The sequence below is a fragment of the Misgurnus anguillicaudatus genome, chromosome 17 (assembly GCF_027580225.2).
Source record: "Misgurnus anguillicaudatus chromosome 17, ASM2758022v2, whole genome shotgun sequence".
NCBI lineage: Eukaryota > Metazoa > Chordata > Actinopteri > Cypriniformes > Cobitidae > Misgurnus > Misgurnus anguillicaudatus.
In genome coordinates this window covers 17,769,978-17,795,512 of record NC_073353.2, presented here as the reverse complement: position 1 = coordinate 17,795,512, position 25,535 = coordinate 17,769,978, and the positions used below count along the sequence as shown (strand labels likewise).

At 36.2% G+C, this 25,535-nt stretch overlaps 1 protein-coding gene across 1 annotated transcript; it reads left to right on the top strand.

The window, feature by feature from the left end:
• Nucleotides 1-756: 756 nt before the first annotated feature.
• On the top strand, nucleotides 757-20,886 carry nxph2a (neurexophilin 2a). The gene is made up of 3 exons (XM_055215946.2): nucleotides 757-1,239; nucleotides 1,340-1,485; nucleotides 18,639-20,886. Exons 2-3 carry the CDS (start codon nucleotides 1,441-1,443, stop codon nucleotides 19,395-19,397), a joined length of 804 nt encoding a protein of 267 aa, XP_055071921.2. The 5' UTR covers nucleotides 757-1,239; nucleotides 1,340-1,440; the 3' UTR covers nucleotides 19,398-20,886.
• Nucleotides 20,887-25,535: the final 4,649 nt, after the last annotated feature.

Here is a 25,535-nt window from a genome sequence, read left to right as displayed (position 1 = left end):
TGGCAATATTTCAGTAAAGCATAGAGTAGCCTACATTTCTTCTGCACTGTGTTTAAATGCAGCTGTGATTGTGTGCAGTCTGTTGCAATTTCACCTCGTGTATCATGCATGCATCAAGAAACAATGTATGTACATTAAATACATTCAATGCCATACATTTCTCATAAAGCATAGTTATAAAATTAACCCTTGGTTTCAGACAAGGCTTAAGACTGGTCTTAGACTAAAATACACCTTTGAGCTGTCTCGATTGAAAATAATCTTAAAAAATGCCAGTGCCATTGATTTGTCTCAAGATACACAGCAGCAACACCTCTTCTAAAACATGTGTATAAAAGATGCTTAAACACCTTAATTTACATAAGGCTTAGTCCTGGCTTTAGCCAAGCCTTGACTATTAAACAATGCTAACAGTTGCAGATGTTGATGTAGCTCAGTTGATGTGAATGTTACGTAAAAAACTACGTAAAATGTAAATTGTAATGCACTGCACATTGCTTAGATTAAAAGCCCCCCCCCCAAAAAAAAAAACATAAATAAAAGATTAAATAATCTTTTTTATTATGCACTGTTTCACCAAAGCAATGCACCACTCGTTATTACGTCATTAAACGTGATAACGTCATTAAAATATATTTTTAGATCTGTCTAACTTTAGACTGTTTTCTTACAAAGTCCATAACAACATATTTACTTGAGTGCGGTTAGTATGCTTTAACCAGAAAAGAGAAGACAAACAAACAAACACAGGTACACAAAGGGTTAAAAAGTTGACGTCTAGCTAAGTAGCCTACTGAGTTCCTTTACAGGCGCTAAGTCTGAAGAGCACTTCAAAGAGAGATTCGCACATCATCACACAGTCACTCACCAATCAAACCACAGGCAAACAAACTAAGATGTTGAGCTTTTTGTAATCGATTTATTCTACTTGGAGGCGAAATAAAACTTTAATCAGAACAAAGTGCCGTAAACAAGACGACACGAAACGAGACGGTCCATATCGCGCTAGACGAGCGAGGAGTCGCGTCCGTCCATCAAGCAGGATGCTGCGAGGACTCGCACCTTCATACTGATCGGACGCGCGTCGTGAGGCGTCACTGCATTTACTCGGACACTACTTTTAAATAAAACCAAGACTTTGTTCTTCCGAACATAACATTTGGCAATATCAAAGACGTCCGTGGGACTTTCTTCAGTTACAACGTCACTTTTCAACATGATCAACATATTTTGTCAAGGGTAAGCACGAGATTATAGTTTTATGGAATCTCATCTCTTTTAATCCTTTAAACACATTATTAATGATCGCATTTACTTACGTTTAATTATTTTAATTCAGGTAGTTAATAGCAATGGCACTTTTTTGTCCTGAACCCTGTGAACTGGATATTTGCCTCTTCCACCTCAAGTAAAAGTCGAAGATCATTCTCTATAGTCAAGATGCAGTTTCTTTCAGCTCTTCTGCTGCTTTTGTGTTTGCACAAGGTAAGTTCTGTCCTTATCATTTATAGATGTACGCAACACGTATGTTATAACGTGCAAGGTTTAACCAGTTTAATCCAACATTAGTTTAATAAACAGCATTTTTTTGTAAATAATTAATTTTTCAGATTTCTTTTGGTTTTTATGAAAGCATAAAGGACATTTTCCATGTGTTCATGTCCTGTCTGCAACTTTTAATTTCTCGTACTATTAGCTGCATTGATATTGGCATCAGAAAAACTCTAAAAACAAACGGTTCTAAATAGCACTAAAAGTGGTGCATTGGCTTGTAATCATAGGGGAACCATTTTAAGTATACACTGTAGCACCTGTGTAGAACCATATTGTGCTATATAGAACCATATCTAGTGCCCCCGTATGGTTCTTCATAGGTGCTTTATAGGTGCTATTTAGCACTAAAAATGGTTCCCCTATAATTACGAGCTTTTAGTGCTATTTAGAGTGCACTTTTCTTTTAATCACTTTAGAAATTATCATTATAATATTTATTAATTTATTAGATTTTATTAGATAAGACCTTACTTTTTAATGTGCACTAAAGTATCATGTTTAATATGAACATCAATGGTACTAATTTTCTTAACGGTACTAAATGAAGCATGCAAAATGAATTTAATGGTAAAATGTTACATTTCTCAGAAAGAATAACATCCTTTAGAAAATTCTATTTTTTTCTAAAATAAAGTAAGGTATTAAAAGAAAGACGCTTCATTAGATGTAGACAAGTGGGATAGTAGAATCAAAAGTAGTGTAATATTGCAGGTATAACGCTAAGTGTAAATGCATATAAGATATTTAATATGCGAGGAAATTATGAGATGTGTTGTTTGTTCACATTTGTTGTGACATGTTTTTATGTGCCTAAATATAATTTGTGATTAAGCGTGTACTGTGCAGGTACATACACTGTCAAAAATAAAGGTACGAAAGCTGTCACTGAGACGGTAATATGTATAATTTTCGTGCCAATTTGTACCTTTGAAGTACTAATATGCACTCTTTAGGTACAAATGCATACTGTTTAAAACGGTAGTGCCCCAGTGACAGCTTTTGTATCTTTATTTCTGAGAGTGCACAATGTACTTTTCAAAGCAAAATAATTGAACCATTATACTGTAAAGAGCTACGACAGGAGACATAGCAATCCATCATTGCAAAATTGTCAATATCCAAACATAATTTTCAATGAAACATGCAGGTGTGAAGGAGGACACAATCACTTTTGCGGTTTGACTGTCATTCAACCGTGTACCTTTAAGGAACAGCACATGTGGGGATGGCTGTACATCCTCACCTTTGGACAATCCTCCAAAGACAGCCTCCCAATTGGATTAGAGTCCCAGCAGACTCTCTCTCTCTCTATCTTTTTCTCTCTCACACACATACGCATGCATGAGCACATACACATGCACATAAATGCACACATGAACAGTGATTCAAATACAGGAGAAGGCCAGCATCTGTGCTTCTCTCTGGGGACAGATAAGAGGGTCAGACTTTACATTAGCAACTATTCATTACATTACATCTGCTGCAGCCAACCTCTGGGTGCAGGATGGAGAACAATGTGATCAGGACTAGATCCACTCGATCACCACCCCACGACTCTATCTATTGTTTAGATACATTTCCTCCATTTCTCATCTTTGTATAATGATTGTTCTCTGCATGACTAAAGTTCAGCTCAGCTGGCCTTTGCTGTCAGAGCGGTGCTCCTTTGCTCTCCTTCATTGCTTAATGTTCATTGCTTTGCTCCTGTTCACACTGCATAAGAGCATAATTGTTGTCAATATGTGCTCTGGTTTTTAAATAATGATTTTGTTGATCTAAAGAAAAGATTAAATTTGAGTAATTAGGCAATTCAGTGTGTAATCATCCAAGCAAACATATATAATTTATTGAATACTCAAATAACATTGATCAATACAGATAAAAAATTTTTTTGTGTAGTGATGGAGTATTTTATTTGAGAATCTTGCCTCGTAAGAAATTTCATGTCAGAGGACGCATTCGAAGACACAGTCTTAAATGGTTTACGAAGAGCGATTTTAAAAACGGAATAATGATTCGCTGTGAACTCCCTATCTCTAGGTTGCCCTGCCTCCCGTCATCTTTGTTCGCAATTAGGTTTGATTTCATTATTTATTTACCCAGAGAAAACTAGCAGTGGGGAATTTCCTAAAATTTACAGTGCTGGGATTAGACGGCACGCTTTAATCTTATGCCTCTGATAATGGCGCATGGCCTGATTGATTAGTTTTCCAGGAAGCTTATGTCAGAAAAACTAATCCGCCTTCGGATTGTGCCAGCTGTGTAAGGTTCTCCGCTCTGGTGCTGTATCACGAAGGCGAATTACAGAGCTGCTGGGCTGCGATAAGGCCCTCGTCTCTTTCACACGCCCGTCCCTCCGGACAATAATAACGCTGTTTATATTCTTCTGAACCTGCTGCAGCTCGAGTCTTCACATCAAGCCCTTGCTGGATTTGCCATGTGAGGGGAGAACTTACATTGGGCTTTCAGAATTGGGCTGAGGACACCAAATGAGAGGAACAAGACGTGACAGAATAGAATGGTGAAATGTGCTTGTTGTAGGTCCACTAACCCAGAAATTCCTGTGAGAGAGATTACACGAGGATTTCAGCGAGTGTGTCTGTAAATATGAGCATTTCGCTCTAGATTGACATTATCACTTCGGAGCTTATAAACTAGTGATGTGTATCTGTGTCTATATTGGGGTCATTGTTGGTTTCCCTGTAGTCTGGCCTCGGTAATCCCTCATAAACAATGGTGTCTGTGACATTTTCCGCTATAAACAATGACGTTTGACGGTGTGAGGCTTCTAGTATGTCATGTTTGTTAATTTCATGTGGATAAGTAAAGGAAATGAACTCTTTTCCAAATAGCACATGGCATTTACTGTCTGCGCTGTCGTCATTTTTTAATATCTTCTTTTATTAAATATATTGGCATAAAAATATGCTATTCGTGTTATTGTACATGAACAATGATTGACAAGTTCGGGAGAAGCATGTAATCCAACCAATATATACTGTATAGCCATTCCATACGTCTGTCCTGTTTTTGCAGCATCCCTCCTCCACCCCATCGCCTCACTCTTAGCTAGTACATTTATCCCAGTTAAAGAGGGGAAGTACTCTGGGTTCAGGCTAAAATTTAGAGCTCTGAGCCCTCCCCTCGGACAGCAGGCCAAATATGCTTTATCTGATTCCCTATTGATTACATGGTAACTCTTTTCCCGCTTTTTAAAAAAGTTGCAAGCGCCAGCATTTCTTATGATTTTCAGCCGATTTAAAGACTTTAAAGCCGATTGGAACCTATAGGTTTGGTAAAAACCTCAGTACCTTTTAGTTCATATCTACTTTTCCTTTTGGCGAATCTGTTTTGCAAATTGTTTGGTAAACTTTCCAAATGGGCTTTATACGTGGTATTTATGAGGTTATACTCTACTAATTCATAAAATTTTTATGTTTTGAGTTGTATGAATAAAGAATTATTTGGATATCTATATCCACTTCCACTAATAATTCTAATCACTCTTTTTTGTAAAACTAAAATTGGATTAATGTTTTGCAGGCACTTCCAAGTCAGATATGGCACAATCAATGAGTTATATAACAAAAACAATGCATTCTTATTTAGAGAATCTTGAACTTTTTACAGCACTGTTATCATTTTGGATACCTTGACTTTGATATTATCAATATGTGATGTCAAATGTTCATCAATCACAATACCTGGAAACTTAATCTCATGTACCCTTTCAATGTCTAATCCATTCAAGAGTTCACACTTACAAATAAGTCAGATAGAATTAATGATATGCGTATTTGGCGTGCTGTCCGAGGAGAGGGCTCTGAGCTCGGTATTTGGCCCGAGCCCGGAGCACTCCTCAACAAAGAGAGGGCTCCGGGGTCTGTATTAGGCCCGAACCCAGAACACCCCCCGTATTCAGGTTAGGAAGTAACCAAGTAAGTGTGAGGAGACGGGTGGTGGAGGGATGCTAAGAACTGTCGAAGGACGTGGGTGAGTTGGCTGCATGTTTATATAGGCTTCCACTCATGCCGATCAGGTGGACACCTGATTGCTGATTGTTGACAGCTGGTCGTAATTACGAGATAGTTTGGCAGATTATTTGAACATGCTCCTCTCGAACTTTGTTAATAAAACATCATTTAATGAACAGTGATGTTTCAACATATTTCCTTTTACTACAAAATATTATAAATTTGTTTTGCTGATATTTAGGGACAATCTATTGGCATTGAACCACTTCAAATGTTCAAAAAAATTTGTTCTCTACAATTTGTAGGACATCTTTAATATTTTTTTCCTGAATAAAACAAAGTGGTGTCATCCGCATATAGTATGCACCTAAGTGACTGTGACACCGACACAATGTCATTTACATATAGTAGAAAAAGTATAGGTCCTAGGACCGATCCTTGAGGTACCCTGCAAGTTATATTAACATTTTTGGATTTTGTATTGTCAATTTCGACAAACTGACTTCTGTTTTTTAAGTAACTGGTAACCCATTGGGTGTGCCACACCTCTGATACCATATTTATATAATTTATGCAACAATATCTTGTGGTTCAGCGTATCAAATACTTTTTGAAGATCCACAAAAATGCTTACTAAATAGTGCTTTTTATCTATAGCATTGGTAATTTCTTCAGTTAGTTCCATGATTGCTGTAGCAGTTGAGTGATTTGGGTGAAACCACAAAAACTGTTTCATCATACCATCATTTGTTCTTTTATATTACCTCTCAAATATGGGTAGGTTTCTTCAAAAATACCAAATTTTGAGCAAAAAGCTGAAATAAATCCATTTGTGTGAACAACTTTTGATAGAAATCAGATTCAGAGCGGTCCTCAAAACATACACATGGTTTGCCGGTTATTGCAACTGTAAACTGCACAAAATATGGGCACAGTTGCTTGCTCTCCATTGACTCCGATTGACTCTGGGGCTAGCGTAGAGTGAGGAGACCCAACCAATATGGCGGCGACGCAGGATTACGTTCTAGCACGTCATGAGGCATCTACATATATAGGGCTCTATCTTACACCCGGCGCAATGCAGTGCAATGCGTGACGCAAATGTCTTTCGCTAGTTTCCACCCTGCGTAATTATAATTTCCACGTTTAGCGCCACATTGTTTAAATAGCAAATGTTTTTGCGCCCCCTTTTGCGCCCATGGGCGTTCTGGTCTGAAAACGAGGTGTGTTCAGGCGCATTGTTGGCGCGTTGCTATTTTGAGGCAACTAAAATAGACTACGCCATTGACCAACAAAAACCTGGGGCCTCATTTATAAAATGCTGTGTAAAAAACATCCTACATTTGATCTTATGATAATTTATCAAAAATGCGTACGTGTGATTCATAAACCGAACGTACGCGCAGAAAACGCGCGTACCCCTTTCAAATCTATAAATCGCAAATGAACTTGATCTCCGCCTTTAAACAATGCCTAATTAATGTCATGGACATATAACGCAATATGTTTTTTTGTTATTTAAAGAGCGCATTAGTAATATGCGCCTATAAACGGGAGGACAACGCGGGTTTGCTTATCACATACACGAATGCGCAGCAGCACAAAATCGCTTTTAAATATGAAAGATTAAAGGATTGAATGTAAAAGATTATTATTGAGTCTCTTGGACATAAATGAGGACCAATTATGAGACGTTAGAAGGCGCAAAGAGCTGCTTTACCTGCAGCCTGGTAAGTAAATAAATGCTTTGCTTTAAACAAATGCATCTGTTTTTAATTTTTTTTTTAAATGCTACCTCACGGATTTATTGTATATGATGACTCTGTACCTGTGGATATGGTGAGATGAGAAACATTTTTAAGTAATGCTTAAAAAACTCTTTAAAAAAAACGCTGTCCAAGTGCTGAAACGCGCGGAGAGCCGTTTGTAAATTCTTTATCTCCTGTTTGTTACAAATAAAGTATTTTTAGAGTACAAACCTTATCTTACATACTTGTAAATAATTTTTTGATGATATTGGATAGCCATACATTTAAAGCAATTAAAAGCCTGCTTTTTTACTTCCATGACTAAAAGAAAACGGGTTTTAAAGGTTTTAATAAAAAAAATAACAATTTCAATACAAGTGAAAAACAACACAATTATTTAACATTAATCTTAAACTGGGGATCTTCTTCCTCCGCTTAGTTTTTCAGTTTTTCATCAAAGGGGATGAGAGCTGAGACTCTCATTGGTTTATTGCACGTTACGCCCGGCGCACAAACCTTTTTTCCCGTCGTTAAATTAGCAAAAGTGGATTCGGACACGCCCATTTAGACGTTGCGCTGTGTGCTTTAGACAATGCGCTTAGATTGTTAAAATTTTGTGGAAATTTTTAAATGTTTGCCCTAAGGAATAATACTTCTGGGTTTTATAAGTTGGGTTAGAGGAAAAACTCATCATTGGCAGGGAAGCTTTTTTTTATTGACGAGTTAATGATATGATGTCAGTTTTTTTAAGTTAACTCATCAATGGCGGGGGAAGAGTTCATGTGAACTTGTAAAAAAAGTATACAAGTTGTGGAGCACAAAGTTTTCTGTAAAATAAGAATTTTTTTATCAATTTACTCCAAAGTATGTGGGTAGATGACTTTTAAATTCAGGCATGGCATTTTGGAAAATAAATAAATAAATAAATAAATAAATAAATAAATAAATAAATATATATATATATATATATATATATATATATATATACTGCAGAGCATAAAGATAATAATAAACTTAAAACTAGAATTAAAAAACTGAATTAAAAGTCTCACAACAGATCATAGGTGAAACATGTTGATAAAAGTCTTAAGTGTTAATTTTTCTACTTAAATTGTAGATTGTTACTATTAATTATTTTAGTTTTGACTTTTATTTTTGTCATAGATGGCAGTGATATTCATTACCAAAGATATAAAATTTGTATGTTTCCAAATGATAGGTTTGCAACTTGTGAGTGCGTGTCAGCGGCTGATGTGTGTTTGTGGGTAATGTATGTGTTATTATCATGTGCCTGTCATCCTGTGGTCATTTATTTACTAACTCTGAAGTTTTTGTTACACTTAAACTCTACTCTGTCAATATAAAAGTTGGCTTTCCCTTGTCCTTATCCTGTACATTATGGTAAACAGCAGCTCCAATATTCTTCTGTATATCTCCGATTTTTATTAAGTGAACTATTTTTTTAAAAGTCATCGATCCATCTCAGTTTTAATATAGTTTAGATTTCATTCTTCATATATTTCAGATTTCATTTGCATCAACTGTAAAAAAATGGTCTTCATCATCATCATCATTACCATCATAACATTATCACATTGTTTTATCTTTCATTTTTAGTTCATCACTTCCTCCCGTTTTTCACTTGGATGTGGTGTTGTCAGCCTTCTGCTACAGTATGAGGAACAATCATCTCTACGAGCAGAACTGCCAACACCAAATCCAGCATCATTGTCTCCAAAAGAGATTAGTACTGTATAGTATATCTTAAAATTCATCTTATAAATAAACACAGACATCTGTTCTGTCACTTTTAACAGAGAGGAAGGATTGACTGCACGTTTACATCCACGGTCTCACTTTTCTGTTTGATCTTTATCCAAAGCAAAGAGGGAAATCATGAAGGTGTAACAAAATACCATATCAAACTGAACCTCAGGGAGTCGCAAGTCTTTTTAAGAGATGGAGATTTTCCATTTCAGTTTTTAAGACACTTCTCTCTAGTGTTGTTTTCACATATAAACCCTTGATCATAGCTGTTATTCTTGCTGAGGAAATGTCAAACACATTTGTAAGAACAAAAAGCAGGCAGATGGTATAATGGGATAGAGGTGTTGATAGGACAAGCTGGAAGAAAGAACCACACTGACAGGTATTAAAAGAGGAAGCTTCAATCTTTACCTAATTACCTTCCTTGGCCTTATTAACAAATGATGATGTATAAATCAAACAGTATCACCTCGCCTAACTCTTTATGTTGATATTTGATGCTTTTCACATAATTTTCATCCTCTTAAATACATGTATTTAGTAGAGCTGTCACATGAAACATGTTATTGCATGCAGTTAATTTAACAAGCTTCATGCCAGTAAGTAAATAAATAAAAATGTTAGCGCTGTTATCGCATTTATTCAATTTGACTTAAATGTTTCGGCTAGTATTAACCAAACACCCTTTCTGCAAAACCTCATAAAGATGTCAGTAAATGAAAACATGTTAAATGATTGATCTTCATGTTAATGTGCATATATTTAAAAGTTTCTGATTGGTTAAAAAGGTTAAAATTTCTACTGTTTAATGGCGGTCACATTCGAACTGCATTACAAAACGTATTTGTTATGCATGTAAAGTTAAGTAAATGAATTGGGAATATTTTAATATTATTGAGTTCAGGGTTTGCATGTAGTTTTGGTGCTGTCATTTAAGATGTGATAGAAACAGAATATGATCATGTTATTTTTTGTGAAGTAAAGAAAGGTATCAGTGAGACAAAAAATAATTTAAAAACACTGGTGCAGAAGTCTACATTGATTTCTACATAAAATCATCCTACATAATTTAAAGAACATCATGTGAAAATATAAGCTTGATATATTTAGTATTGACTGAGTATGACCATGTCAAATATTGAAATCAATGACTAAAATCAATCTCTTTTATCAGGTGCAGACGTTTTGGTGTTTTAATATTCACGATATATATCTACAAAATCTTCATTATCCCCAAAATTATGACATTATAAGGCAGATATATCCATACACTGTAAAAGAAATCCGTAGAAATTAAAGTGTCATTGCAGCTGGGTTGCCAGTAACTCACTGTAGACTTAAATTTATGTTATTTACTGGCAACATTTTGTTCAAAGTTAAATGAACATTAAGCATTTACAAGTGTTTATCTTTACAAAGTAAAACTAAAAAAACTGCATCAAGCAAAACATTCTGGAAAACAAAATCTGAAGCAAAAAACAGAAAAAGGTTTATGATTTCTGGTTCCCAGAATGCTTTGCATAAGGCTGTTATTGTATCGTTTTATCCTGTAAAGATAAAGACTTGTTAATATTTAAAATTTATTTAACTTTGAACAATCTCTTGACAGTAAATAACATAAATTTAAATCTACGGTAAATTACCGGCAACCCAGCTGCAATAACATTGTAATTTCTACAGTTAACTTGGTGCACATGTACAGTACTGTGCAAAAGTCTTAGAAGTTTTAAAATGCATCCATATTTATTTTTTTATCCATTTTATTAAGATACAAACAGAAAATACAGGAAATATGTAAAAAAAGGACTAAATGTCTTCTTTAGGCATCATCTGTGTTTAGTGCAACCTCTCTTGGCACTAAACACATCTTGAGCGTTTTTGAGCAGAATGAAGTAAAAAGACTAATTTCTTTAAGATTTGAAATTAGGATTTAATTTTATTTAGGTTTAAGAGATTCTGCAGTTTCCTGCTATTGCTTTAGTGGAAGGGGAGTTTACCCTAAAAACTTGACACATCGGTTTTCATTTTTATACAGTTTTTAATACTATATACACATTTCCTGTATTTTATGGATGTATTCTATTAAAGAGACTGAGAAACAATTATATACGATCACTATAACATTGCAACAACAAATCTTATTCTGGCATGGTGTCCTAAGACTTTTGCACAGCACTGTATTTCTACAAAATCTTCATTATCCCCCAAATTATCACATTATAAGGCAGAGATATCTATAGGATTGAAAAGTAAACCTGGTGCACATGTAGATTTTCTTGACAGTCCTCGTCTATAACTCAAGGAATGACCAAATTTTTTTATAAGAACTTCAGACACAAACGTAGCCTAAAATTATGCAAATGTGTAAATTTTTGGTCTAAAATCGCCTTAATTGCAATCAATGAAAAACCATGTCACCAACAAGTCATCAAGCAACTATTGGCTGCAACTGTGAGCAGATGATTTAAGGGTCCGCTGACTGAAGCAGCCATGCATGAGCGTTTGCATCTATAAGGGTCAGGTGCTAATGACAGAGGAGATTATGCAGCATTAGACATGCAGGACAGAATACAGTGCAGCGATGGGTCCCGGCTGAGGATTTCTCTCTTTGATCCTCTATACTGAACACCTGCCATTTGTTAGCGGCTCGGCTCTTGATTAAGAGTGATGGGTTTCGGGTGAGGCTGTTTCACCCATCAGAGTAGCAATCTATTCTGCGGCCGCGTGTAGACCTGCCTCCTCGAGGCGTTCAGGACCTTCTTTTGTAACTGCTCTTTGTGTGAATCATTACAAATGAAATGCTGTGTAACGCCACAGATGAAAACAGTGGGGGAGAGAGAAAATAAGACGAGGACAGGGAAAAAAGGGGTAGGTTTCATAAAGTAGACTTTAGGGGGAGGCTGGACTAATGAAGAGGCAGTCACTGCATCTATGACTGATAAATCATACCATGATGTTCAGTAGTGTACACTGTACAAACAGTAGTTTTCTTAGGTAAAAACAACTGATCAGGATAGATTAAATAAATAAAAGGATTTAAATTATTGCAGCACATTACAGCTGCCCTTACCATGTTGTACAAAAACAGAAGGGCTGAGAAAAACAGAAAGCAGAAAAATAAATTGTGGGAAAATGACAACAAGGTGCAGGTCTGACATCTAAACAGATTCATGCCCGGGGGCTGGAGAGCCATCACAGCTATCAGAGGTGCGGTACCGTCAGACGAAGCAAATGCATTTTAACAGCATCCTCATCCATGATCCGCAACTGAGATGTCCCTGACTTCTTAATAACTTTCTAGCGGGCTAGTTCTGGTCACCACGGCAATTACCTTTATGTCAAGCCTTAAAAGATATGTCCACCCCAGGGAACGGCAGACAGCTTGCTCCATAATGCTCATTACAGATGAACGTCCAGACTGATTTTTCTCACATTTTGTAGATGTCAAATTATGATGCTGTCAGTGTGAAAATGGGCTTTGGTATCAGAGACTGACAATATGTACAATATGCTATCAAATTACAGATACTCGTGGGAGGTTTAACTCATTTTGGGGATTTCTGCTTTTATTATTTATTTTAGGTTGGTTGAAACTTGCAATAATACCGTTTATCATGATAAATAATTAGCAAAATATTATTAACTTGGTCAATTCAAAATACTGTAAATAATTCTACACTGTAAAAAGTGAAAAGTTGGATCAACTTACAAATGACTTTAATTGGTACTAAACAAATTAAGTTGTTTCAACTTTTATTACCAATTAAAGTAATTAATTAAAGTACTTTTCACTTTTTACAGTGTATGTAACTTAGCATCGTTGTGAAATCACAGTAGCTTATACTTTCCATCAATAAGTTAAAAGTCATGGGGCCCTATTTTAACAATCTAAGCGCATTGTCTAAAGCGCACAGCGCAACGTCTAAATGGGCGTGTCCAAATCCACTTTTGCTAATTGAACGATGGGAAAAATGGTTTGTGCGCCAAGCGCATGGTCAAAAAGGGTTGGTCCTATTTTATTAATGAGCAATGGGAGTATTTTGGGCGTAACGTGCAATAAACCAATGAGAGTCTCAGCTCTCATCCCCTTTAAAAGCCAGTTGTGCTGGCGCCATTGTCTAATCCCTATTTAGATGACGGAGTTTGTAAACTGAAAAACCAAGCGGAGGAAGAAGATCCCCAGTTTAAGATTAATGTTAAATAATTGTGTTGTTTTTCACTTGTATTGAAATTGTTCTTTTATTATTAAAACCTTTAAAACCCAGTTTTCTTTTTGTCATGGAAGTAAACAAGCAGGCTTTTAATTGCTTTAAATGTATGGCTATCCAATATCATCAAAAAATTATTTACAAGTATGTAAGAAAAGGTTTGTACTCTAAAAATACTTTATTTGTAACAAACAGGAGATAAAGAAGAAGGCTCTCCGCACGTTTCAGCACTTGGACAGCGTTTTTTTAAGCAAAGAGTTTTTTTAAGCATTACTTAAAAATGTTTCTCATCTCACCATATCCGCAGGTACAGAGTCATCATCAAATACAATAAATCCGTCAGGTAGCATTTAAAAACATTTTAAAATGCATTTGTTTAAAGCAAAGCATTTATTTACTTACCAGGCTACAGGTGAAGCAGCTCTTAGCGCCTTCTAACGTCTCATAATCGGTCCTCATTTATATCCAAGAGACTCAATAATAATCTTTTACATTCAATCCTTTAATCTTTCATATTTAAAAGCGTTTTTGTGCTGCTGCGCATTCATGTACCATGTGATAAGCAAACCCGCGTTGTTTTTATAGGCGCATATTCCTAATGCTCTCTTTAAATAACAAGAAACATATTGCGCCATTGACTTTAGACCAGGTTTTTGTTGGTCAATGGCGTAGTTTAGTTGCCTCAAAATAGCAACAACAATGCGCCTGAACACACCTCGTTTTCAGACCAGAACGCCCATGGGTGCAAAAAGGGGACGCAAATGCATTTGTTATTTAAACAACGTGGCGCTAAACGTGAAAATTATAATTGCGCAGGGTTGAAACTAGCAAAAGACACTTGCGTCGCGCATTGCGCCAGGTGTAAGATAGAGCCCATGATGTTTTAATGCAACTTTAATTTTATTAAATGTGCAATTGACCAACATAAGTCAAGTATTATTACTGTAAAAAGTAAAAGTTGGATCAACTTGAAAAAATAAATTTTTGTTCGATTTGAATGTTTTTACTTTAAGTGGAAATTTTAAGTTGAAAATGTTTAAATATGTTAGGTGTTATGTGAGAAAAAGTGAGAAAATTGAAGTTTTAAAAGTTTATATATTTTTTAAGTGTTATCAAATTGAAGTAAGTTTTTTTAAGTAGAGCAGCTTTCAATTTTTACATTTCGAGTCTGTCAATAGATTTCTTTTATATTTTATCAGTAAATGTTTTCTCATGAATTAAAACTTTAAAAAATTATTTAAATGACTACTTTTTATTTATTTTATATGTAACTAAAGTAAGAACAACAAAAATAATCCAAAGTAATCCATGATAATACCACTTAGGCCAGTAAAGTCCTAGCAATTACCGTAAAAAAGGAAAAATCAATATACCATTGGATGCCTAATTAAAACTACCAATAATAAAGACTAATAGTGGAGATGTAACACAAGAACACATCCTGTGTAAACTGTCCACAAGTCAAAACTGCCGTGGTCAGTGGCCAGGTTTATTCAATGAAATGAAATTAAACAACATATTGATTTTGAAACCCATTTGTAGTAATGCTTTAGTTGTCTTCCATAACATAAACAATTGAACACCTTTGATATATCTTGAATTATCTCAGCAAATGTATATGCAGTCATGCAGTGAACCATCTTCCTGCTCTGTATGTTCTGTATGAACATTTAGTGTTGTGTTTTGCAGAGTACTTGAGTTTTTGTCTTCGCGTTTGTCATTTCAGTTTTGTAATGTATTCTTGTCAGCACTATTGTATTGTATTGTGTTGCTAAGGGTTAACTAGGGGCTACACTAGGGGTTTCAAACTCAAGGCCCACGGGCCAAATCTGGCCCTACGGAGCCCCTAAGGGGACATGGAGCAAAAATCCAATAAAGTTTAGTTTTGCGTGCGCACGTGAAACTATCGCGTGCTCATGTGAACCTTTCACGTGAGCACGCAAAACTAAACTTAAAAAATTCTGCACATGAAGGTTTCGCGTGAGCACATGAAAGTTTCACGTGAGCATATGAAATTAAACTTTAGATTTAGAAGTAATCGATCGCACAGGCAATTATGCAATGTAGTAAAAAGGTTGATACATTAGTCTTACAAATACAACCAGCCCTTTGAGAGCAACCGTAATGCTTTTGTGGCCCGGGATAAAATTGAGTTTGACACCCCTGAATCATGTTGTATAACTGTCATCATGTTATTATGCTTGTATTAGTTTCTTTTGTACTGCCTGTATGTGTAAATGTTCATTACACTGTCAGAAAATTACCAAAAATGGTTCCTACCCATTACTGGGACGGTACCCTTTTAAAAAGTACACCTTTTCATATTAGTACATCAAAGGTACATATTGGTACCAAATGTGTACACACACACACACACACACACACACACACACACACACACACACACACATAAAATATACATACACATACAAGTCTTCCATTATTTCTTTTGCATCATGGTGAAAGAAGAAAATGAAAGGTTATATATCTGTCTAGCCTGAAGGACAGTATTGTAGTTTAGCTGAAGTCTTAATTAATGTCCTTAGAAATCCCCCTCAGCAAAGCGTCTGTGCTTTACCTAAAATACCAAAGTCACAGCTTCGGTCGACATCAAACACATTACCAAAAAATCTGTCGAATTATTGCTACCACGTACAGCATGAGAGAGAGGGAGAGAAGGATTGGGACGATTGTCAGCAGAACCTTTTAAGTTTCCTCTGAAGGCTGTACAGGTTTTTTTGCCTGTGATCTTCCACTTGTCACAGCAATTTCCCCAGTTGTTCATCATCCTTTAACTGCTTTCACATTAGCATTATCATCTCCTGCCTGCTTCACCTGAAGTTTTCTCTCACCACATTTTCTCTAAATGTGAAGGGTATTCATCTTCCCTTGTCAAGTCATTGAGGTCTACCAAATGAAAAATGAAGCGGCTTACAACCGAGAGCTAGAAAGAGATATGTGCAATCTGTTTAACTGAATATTGTACAAGACCACTGGGACTTAAAAGTGAATAAATGTTTCACGCCAGACAAAAATCGCCATTTCTCTTCTCGCAAAACCTTTCTTCTCATTTCCGTCGAGGCTTATCTTTTATCTGTGAGCGACATGTTATGCTGTTTTCATTGCAAACAGTATAGTGATTATAAATATTTATTTTTTTTGTAAGGTTTAATTTTTTAGCGGTCTTGTCTTAATTAAACCTAGTGAGCAATGATAGATGATCAGAGCTCTCAATCCAAAGGGGACACATTGATTTCACATTATACATGGAACTTTCAAATTACTGGGCTATTATTGCAGGTCTGAAACATTTATAATGGTGTGCAAGATGATGTAAAGGTGTAATAATTACGCTCATCTAAAAGTTCACATGCACTGACAATCAGAAATGTTTATATGTTTACACAAGATATTTGATTAAGAACAGGCGACCACTATTTGGATAAGCTTTAGATTACTTTAGATGGGAATGTCTTCGTGAATGTAGTTTAGTGCTGAATCTGTTCTCATATGCTGCTGTTAAGCTTACAGCAAAATTAGTAATTATGGAGAAAATACAGGGTTGCTCGTCTGTGCGATTTCAAACAGCTTTACTTTCACATCTGCTTCAGCAAATGATCCCCTCAGCCGTGCCTCAGGATGGCAGTCTGTGCTAATTACCAGCAAAACTAGTTTGGCTTATTTCTACAAATTATTAAGACTTTATCTTAAGTGGACCAGAACTTAATCCTGGAGCAAAGAGGTTATTTTGCACACGGGATCAGCGCTGCAGTGTACCGCAGGAATAATGTCTGCAGTGTTTACAGTTAAATAAAATCATTTAATTATTATTTAACACTGTTTTAGATTTATTCTGTCACAACAAAATACTCATGATTGGTCAATTACAATTGCAGTTAATATTAATTACATAATAATTAATATGTAACTAATAATAGATACAATCTATTGCAATTAGATGTTTATACACTTAATAATATGTGATCCTGCCTGCTTTCTATCTAAATCAAATCCTTCCAATCGTACATCGTAGATCATTCTGTGAAAATATAACCTTAATAATATTAAAAGAGACACACCACTTTTTTTGAATATATGCTCATTTTCTCATTTACCATTTGATTCTTACCGTTTTGGAATCCATTCAGGTGATATCCGTGTCTGGCGGTACCACTTTTAGCATAGCTTAGCACAATCCATTGAATCTGATTAGACCATTAGCACTGCGCCTAAAAAAATAGCCAAATCGGGTTCCGCAATATAGTGAGATAACTGAGCATCTATCTGTATATGTGTTAGAAGCCCTGTTAGCACAGTTATTATTAGCAAGATACGTCCGCCATTGCACAGAATCATCAACAAAGCAGTCAGCGGTGCACAATCTTGACGTCAAACACAGTGGATAACGGCACACACTCTGACGTCACAAGGAAAACCCCCGGGTTTTACTCTCTACACGACACCACTGTAACCGGGGTTTCTTAAAAAGCTCACCCTGGCCTGGGTTTTCAAATATGCTTGGTTTCAGTGCCCTGATACTGCGGTTTCGTGTGGACAAACGGCCGAACCGTGTGAAAAAACTCACGGTTATAAAAATACCCATGTCCATGTGGACTAGGCCTCATTCTGGCGTAATAATCAAGGACTTCACTGCCGTAACATGGCTACAGGAGGCGCAATGATATTACGCAGCAGCTGAAAATAGTCCCCTTAGTAACTTTCAATGACAGGGGACTATTTTGGGGCACTGCATAATATCATTGCGCCTCCTGCAGCCATGTTACAGCAGCAAAGTCCCTGATTTGTAGGCCAGAATGAGAGTATAGTTCCTAGCCATATCTGCCTTGAAAATTGCAACTTTTAATTTTCCGTCGGCCTTAGTACACGATGTAACTACATAAGAGTCAAGTTTTAAATAGAAAAAATATTGAAACTCTTTGGCTATTTTTTTAGGTGCGATGCTAATGTTCTAATCAGATTCAATGGATTGTGCTAAGCTATGCTAAAAGTGGTATCGCCAGACCCGAAGATCAGCTGAATGGATTCCAAAACTATAGGGGAGCTGGAAAATGAGCATATTTTCAAAAAAGTGAAGTGTCCCTTGAATATTGATTGAGTAAGGCCATGTCGAAGATTGAAATCAATAACTGAAATTAAACTATGATGCTCCTAATTTTAATCAGATTGTGGGTCTCTGGGAATTAAACCAATGACCTTGGCATTGCTTACGCTTTGCACTACCAGTTGAGCTACAGGAATGCGTGATATGCTAAAAAGATATTTTGCTTTCATAATAAATTGCACAGATTATTAGGATTCCATTTGCCTCTTTTGTGTGCGACCCAATATGATGAAACATCCTCATGTATTTGTGTTGTATTTCTCAGTTTTGTTGGAAGGTGACGTGCAGAAGAGTCCAGATTCCTGAGATGGCCCTCGCGAAATGGGGAGAAGCTGAAAATGAGGAGAACCCTTCCCCCAAAAGCGTCAGCCCTCGCATTCTCAACCCCCTGCGCCTATTCGCCCGGGGATCCCCAGGGCTCAAGGGCGACATGAGAGAGATAACGTATTTGGAAAACATAGAGGACTCCTGGGACTGGTTATCTAACCAGACAGATGTTAGAGAGGGGAAGAGCAGGACTAGACGCAGGCCTATCGTTAAAACTGGCAAGTTTAAAAAAATGTTCGGCTGGGGAGACTTCAACTCCAACATCAAGACTGTGAAATTAAACCTCCTCATTACAGGGAAGATAGTGGACCATGGAAATGGCACATTCAGTGTTTACTTCCGACACAACTCCACGGGCCTGGGGAACGTCTCCGTCAGTTTGGTGCCACCTTCCAAGGTGGTGGAGTTTGAGATCGCCCAGCAGTCGACGCTGGAGACCAAAGACTCGAAATCGTTTAACTGTCGTATTGAGTATCAGAAAACCGATCGCAGCAAAAAGACATCGCACTGCAGCTTTGATCCGTCCAACGTGTGTTACCAAGAGTCCACCCAGAGCCACGTCTCCTGGCTCTGCTCGAAACCCTTCAAAGTCATATGCATCTACATCGCCTTCTACAGCGTTGACTATAAACTGGTACAGAAAATCTGCCCAGATTACAATTATCACAGTGACACACCATACGCCTCCACGGGTTAACTTTCGGTCAAGACGAGCTTGGGTCTTCAACAGTGATGTTTCTGAAAATCTAAACAGAGCATGGTTCATCCCTTTACTACCTGGTGGCATCAAACTTCATTTTAACCTTGTGTTTTATCTGATTGGACAATATTTTACTTGCAAAATAATTTGGCCTTTAAACAAAACACCATTCTAAACTCTAAAAAAATGCTGCGTTGTTTGAATCCATGGTTGAGTAAAATATGGACAAACTCAACCGTTGGGTTAAATTAATTTAGAAAATGTCCATATCTGAAACAACCCAGGATTTTTTTGCAGTTCAGTTTGGCCTATGGAAAGTCACTTCAAAAATTTCTTGCTGCTTGTCAAACTACTAAATCTCCAGGATAGAGTATATACGCAAAACATCTTTCATTGTGAGGTTTGTGTGTGTGTTGGTACGTACAGTATGTGTGTTATATTATGAGATTTGGCCTCTCGTTTCACTGTTGTTTAGCACTAAATCGTTAAAACTTTTTCAATGTGAAGAGCACCCACGGCGGGTAAAATTAGAGGTACAATTGGGTCGAATCATTTAGCAAAGACATCACATACAAATTACTCTTAGTCATTTCGTATTTCACAAAAGATCTATGTATGAATTGAAATTTGTGTTTAATTTCAAAGAGTAATTTGCGATGTCTCACGAGAGCACAATTCATCGGACAGGTGGATTTAGTGAATCTGGCAGCCGGTTAACAACCCTTTGTCATGGTCTCGCCACAGAGATCCACATTTCCAGGCTCTAATTAACATTAATTATAGTGGGAAATTTCATTTACAAACCATGACAGATGGGACAGAAGCCAAAAACTGAAATTTAGCACGTCACTCATAGCTCTATTCACACTTGTGACTTTGGGCTGGAATCGAACATGAGGATATTTTTTATTTTTCATTTGAAACAGTGTAGAAAGACATTGAACTAACATGCTATGGTGTTTTTCTTTGCATTATAGTCTACATGTCACAATGAACCAGTTGAAATGCCATAGTCTGAACATCAGAACTGGACTTCTCAGGTTCCATGTGTTTTCTGCAAATAGATTTCAATAGACGTTCCAATTTATTTCATTCCTGGCAGTACCACAAAATCAGAGGGATAATTGTATGGATAAATCTGCACCACTGTCTTGCCAAACGTGATTTAACATCAAGAAAATGTTGATATAGTTGTTTATAACTGTATTTAGTTTATAATTCAGTGTGCAATTTTGTGAATAGTGTATAAATGTGACAATATAAAAGCGTGTGTATTTTGACTTTCACAGATAAACTAGTTTCTTTTATCTGTTAATGCAGTGTAAAAAAAAACTTTTCCTACCTTAGGTGTTTGAAGGTTATATCAGATAAATGCAGATTTTAGTCACGTAGATTGTCAAAGCTTTAATTTAAAATCAAACTGCAAATTGTGATTTTGTCTGTCCTCAATATCTCTGTAAAATACAAGAAAACTAAGGAAAATGCCTGTGAGGTGTCAGCCTCCTTTTTTGATTGTCTGCTATAGTATGTATTGTATAGTATATTTAACAATTGAATATTGTTTCCCATTAGTTTATTCAACATAAAACAGCTCTAAAAACCTTAAAATAATAATAAAAAAAGGTTGCAACTCAGTATATGAAAACTGTTAAAAATGTTTCAAGTATCAATTTCTTTAATAAATATACTGAAAAAAAAAGATTCTTTGAATTTAATCAATTTTTTAAAGGTAAGTGGTTGCAATCAATTTATTTAAGCTACATTTAAACAAAAAAAGATTGGTAACGTAAAATAAAATATAAAACTTTTGTTTAAATGTAGCTAAAAAAATTGATTAAATTCAATGAATCATTTTTTTCAGTGTAGATACACTTACAGTATAGTTTCAGATCTTCAAACAGAGAAAATTATTATCATCCTTAAAGATTTTGTCCCACAAAAATAGAAATTCTGTCATTATGTTTACTCAACCTGTATAAATTTCTTTGTTTTGCTGAATACAAAGGAAGTTATTTGTAATGAAACAGATAGACCATTTACTTAGTAGAAATACTATAGAAGTCAATGGTGCTAAAAACGGTTTGGTAACAAACATTGCTCAAAATATTTTGAGTTTAGCAGAACAAATAAATGAATACAGGTTTGTAACAACATGAGGGTGGGTAAATGTTAGAATTTTAGTTTAATTTGGGTGAACTATCCCTATAAGTCTCATTCTATGGAGCAATTTGATGCACACTTCAGCATGTGTTTTGCCTGTGGGTGAACCCAGGAAATAAAGACTATAGGCGAGAAAAGCTAATGCCATGTTGTTTCTAAAGCCCCCATAATTCCTACAGTGTTGTAATTTTCTTCTAAACAACAATGAGGGGGAAATTACAGTATGTTGCCATATGCCAATACTGTACTGTAGAGGGTTAAATTATTACTTTTATTCAACATGACTCTCACAATGTTAACCATAAAGCATTTTCATACAGTGAGATTTGCAATGAAACATTTGCATATCATCCATCATTTTTATGATCACATAAAACAGAGATTCTTCTATCAGTAAAATGATAATTTGCAAAATCATATTAGCTCTGGGTGATAATGATACAATTCAGTCCTATAATGCGGTATGTGCTTCATTTCATCAAGCTCTAAAACAAGATCATGTTCATTAAAAATCTTTCTGATGCAGAGAACTGTTATATTAGTAGGGGAGAGCGGGGTAAGTTGTCAAACTTTTCACACTGTCTAACATTTACTGAGCACCATACATCACAATGGTATAAATGTCATATCAAATGAAAAAAGGAAGTCTTGGGCACATGTTGTATTCATTACATTTTCATATCTCATTATGGAGTTGTAGATTGTTGAATAGAAAATGTTTACTTGTGACAATTTGCCCCATCAGTGGGTAAATCACACTAGATTATCTAAAAAAAAAGAACACAACTACTTAATTGTGATTATTGATTTTAATTTTTAAATTCAAACCAGAACTGGAAATATTAACTCTAGGGCTTTTCACACTGCGCTTAACCTTGTAATTTAGAAGCGGGTTTGTACCTGAAATTAACCCAGGGTTATGAAACCCCATTAGCCCTACTTTTGTGGGGTTAGCCCCGCATTGTCGTGCCAAATGCACGTAGTGTGAAAAGAAACAGGGTTAGAATGTTATGACCCCAAATAAACATAGCTAAAGCTGCTAATCAATGTGTTCAGGGTTGCTTGATAATTACAGACAGGCGTATGAGCAGGGTTTCAGACACCTGACCTAGGGTTTAGGAATGCACAGTGTGAAACATAAGCTTATGAATACCAGGGTTTAATAGAATAACCCGGGGTTAACTATTTCCAGTGTGAAAAGCATGTAACGACTTGCCCTAAAATCATCGAGATAATTTGCCCTAAACTGACATGTGTGCTAAATCTCAGGGTTAGCTCAAAATAGCATTGTCAGCTAAAGTATCGAAAGACACATTTCTCTATATTGTGCAAAATAATAATTTTTAAAGGACAGGTTCGGTATTTTACACTTAAAGCCCTGTTTTCGGATTGTTTATGATGAAATGGAACGGTTTGACTGAAATTTCGACGTATGCGGCTGCCCTGAGAGTTTTTGGGTGTTTGTTGTTTCACCTCCCACCTCTACAATGGGTGTGAACTGGAACAATCCTTCCTAAAATGCATTAAACTTTTGTTTACAAAGACGTGAAACTCACCGAGTGGTCAGGGGTGTTCACTGATATGCTCAAACAAAAATCGCTGCAAAAGATGCTTTCCAACAGGTGTTTTACCATTCGTTGTTAACTTGTGGACCTTTTTTTCCAAACGCCTCACAGCCGTATATTCTTCCGTTGAGAGCTTGAATAATAAACACTCCAGCCCAGTTGGTGGCGATAATCCACCTTTGCCAATTGCAAGAATACAAACAACGTTCCCGGTGCGGAGTAATACCGTACATCACATCACATCTAATACAAGTCAATGGAGTTGGACAAAACCTACGATAAAACCTGTTGGAAAGCATCTTTTGCAGCGATTTTTGTGTAAGCATATTAGTGAACACCCCTGACCACTCGGTGAGTTCCATTATATGGGTCAAAAATAACCCAGACATTTTTAGAGTGTACCTAACAAAGTTGTATTGCATAAAGGTGCAAATATTTTTACTCTTTAAGCAAAAAAAAGAAAAAGAAAATTGGTGCTAATGTCATATTAGAGCGATCTTGACCACATGTGAACACAAAGTTGACTATAGAAGTAATCGTCACACAAAGTTGCTATTTGATTTTTGAGATAGAGCCTCTAATGTTGGAGTTATGAACAGTGTGACAACTTAACCATGTGACAACTTACCCCGCTCTCCCCTACTGTATATGCACAAGCTGAAATATGTATTAACTCACCTTCATGTCAATCCAAACCAATATAACTGTCCTACATTAAACCCTAAAGGTGATATTAAACAGAATGTCCAGGTTGCATTTTTAGCTACACAATGAATGTGGATGGGCACCAAGGAAAGATTTCATTTTGTGAACGAGCAGAGAAGATTTGCATTTCAAAAATTTCAGACAAGAGGTTTGGAACAACACGAGTGTGACTACGAGACAAGTTAAATTTTTGGGGTAACTATCCTTTCAACCCTTTGTTTCATTCAGTGGACTGTCATGTTTTTTTGCCTCGCTCTTTTTGAACACGAACATCCTCCTACCCACCGATTCAAATAGAGAAAAAAAGAACAAGAGACAAAACTGAACTGTCTGTCTGTATGAAGCCTCATTGTCTAATTAGCACAGTGGTGCACTTTAAAAAAATGTCTTGCAGACAGCCAAAAGTGGAGAGAGATTTTTTTTATAGTAAAATGATATCAGAGTTCCCTAGGAGCCACGGAAAACGGTCGGCATGATGCGGCATGTTGGCGCGGGAGAAAGATTTGCGTTTGATAGCTCAGATTCTGGACTGCATGCTGTTAGCTTTAATTAGCCATGATTTCCTCATCACGGAGGTTTCGAGAGCAATGCGTCGAGACTGCCGCAGAGACCACAATGGTCATGACACCATAACTTGTGCTGTGTTTATCTGCAATTTCAGAGCCAGGAACTACTCTGCTAACGTACCATTTTAATACAGTAACTCGATGGACACAAGTTGGTCTTTGTAGTTGCTTTACATTCCACATTTAGTCTTTATCTTTTCTTTCACGTTCTGTAAGTTTGTTATGTAGGGAATTATGGAGACAGCAGGTTGTTATCGAAGAAATATGCCCCGACAGTGTAACCTGTAACTTAACGTAACCAATCAGGACACATTTAACGGGTCTCGCACTGAAAGGGTTATCGCGATAATAACCGACAGCCTCCACGTTATCTTGCTTATTTGCTATTTAACTTAAACGTAAAGTAAGGAACATTAAATATTGATTTTAAATATTTTATTAGCCAATTTTTAGTCAACTTTCCGCGAGTAAACCCGTTTACTTTCGGTTTTAACGTTCACACATTTGGTTTAATCATTTGTAAATATGTCTCATGTGTTACTAAAAGCCAAATTTTTTCTGTAATATTAAAATATAGGCCTACCTGTCAAAATGATTTGCAACATCCGGGTTACGTTGTGATATTATGCTGCGTTCCAAACATAGACCGTAAAAAATAAACAATTCCAAACAACTCGGATTAGGATATTTCTGACATCAAAATCGTAGATGACGTCTGAATGAAGTAAAATTAAAAGTATAACATTAACCTCACTAATAATTTAGTAACATTGGAACTTTTTAAGCGTTAAGCAATAGCAAAAGAGCACCTTTCCAGACATTATTTCTGGGTAAATGTGGGAATTGTCCTAAATCCAAGTTGTCGAATGCAGCATTACAAACCTGCAAATTTCGCGACCGGCCAATCAGAACTAAGCATTCCAAAGCGCCGTTTAATAAGCCACCGAAATCATAAATTTGTAGATGGCATTTCAATAAAAAATTGAAAAATATTTTTCAATTTCTTCTAGTACTACACTGTATTACTAAATAAATAAATACAAGATGTGCTCTTTTAATATGATGAACCACAACATTGGCCTTAGAAAATCATTTCTTTATAACGTTTAGTTGTGACAAAGATTTCCATTACACACCTG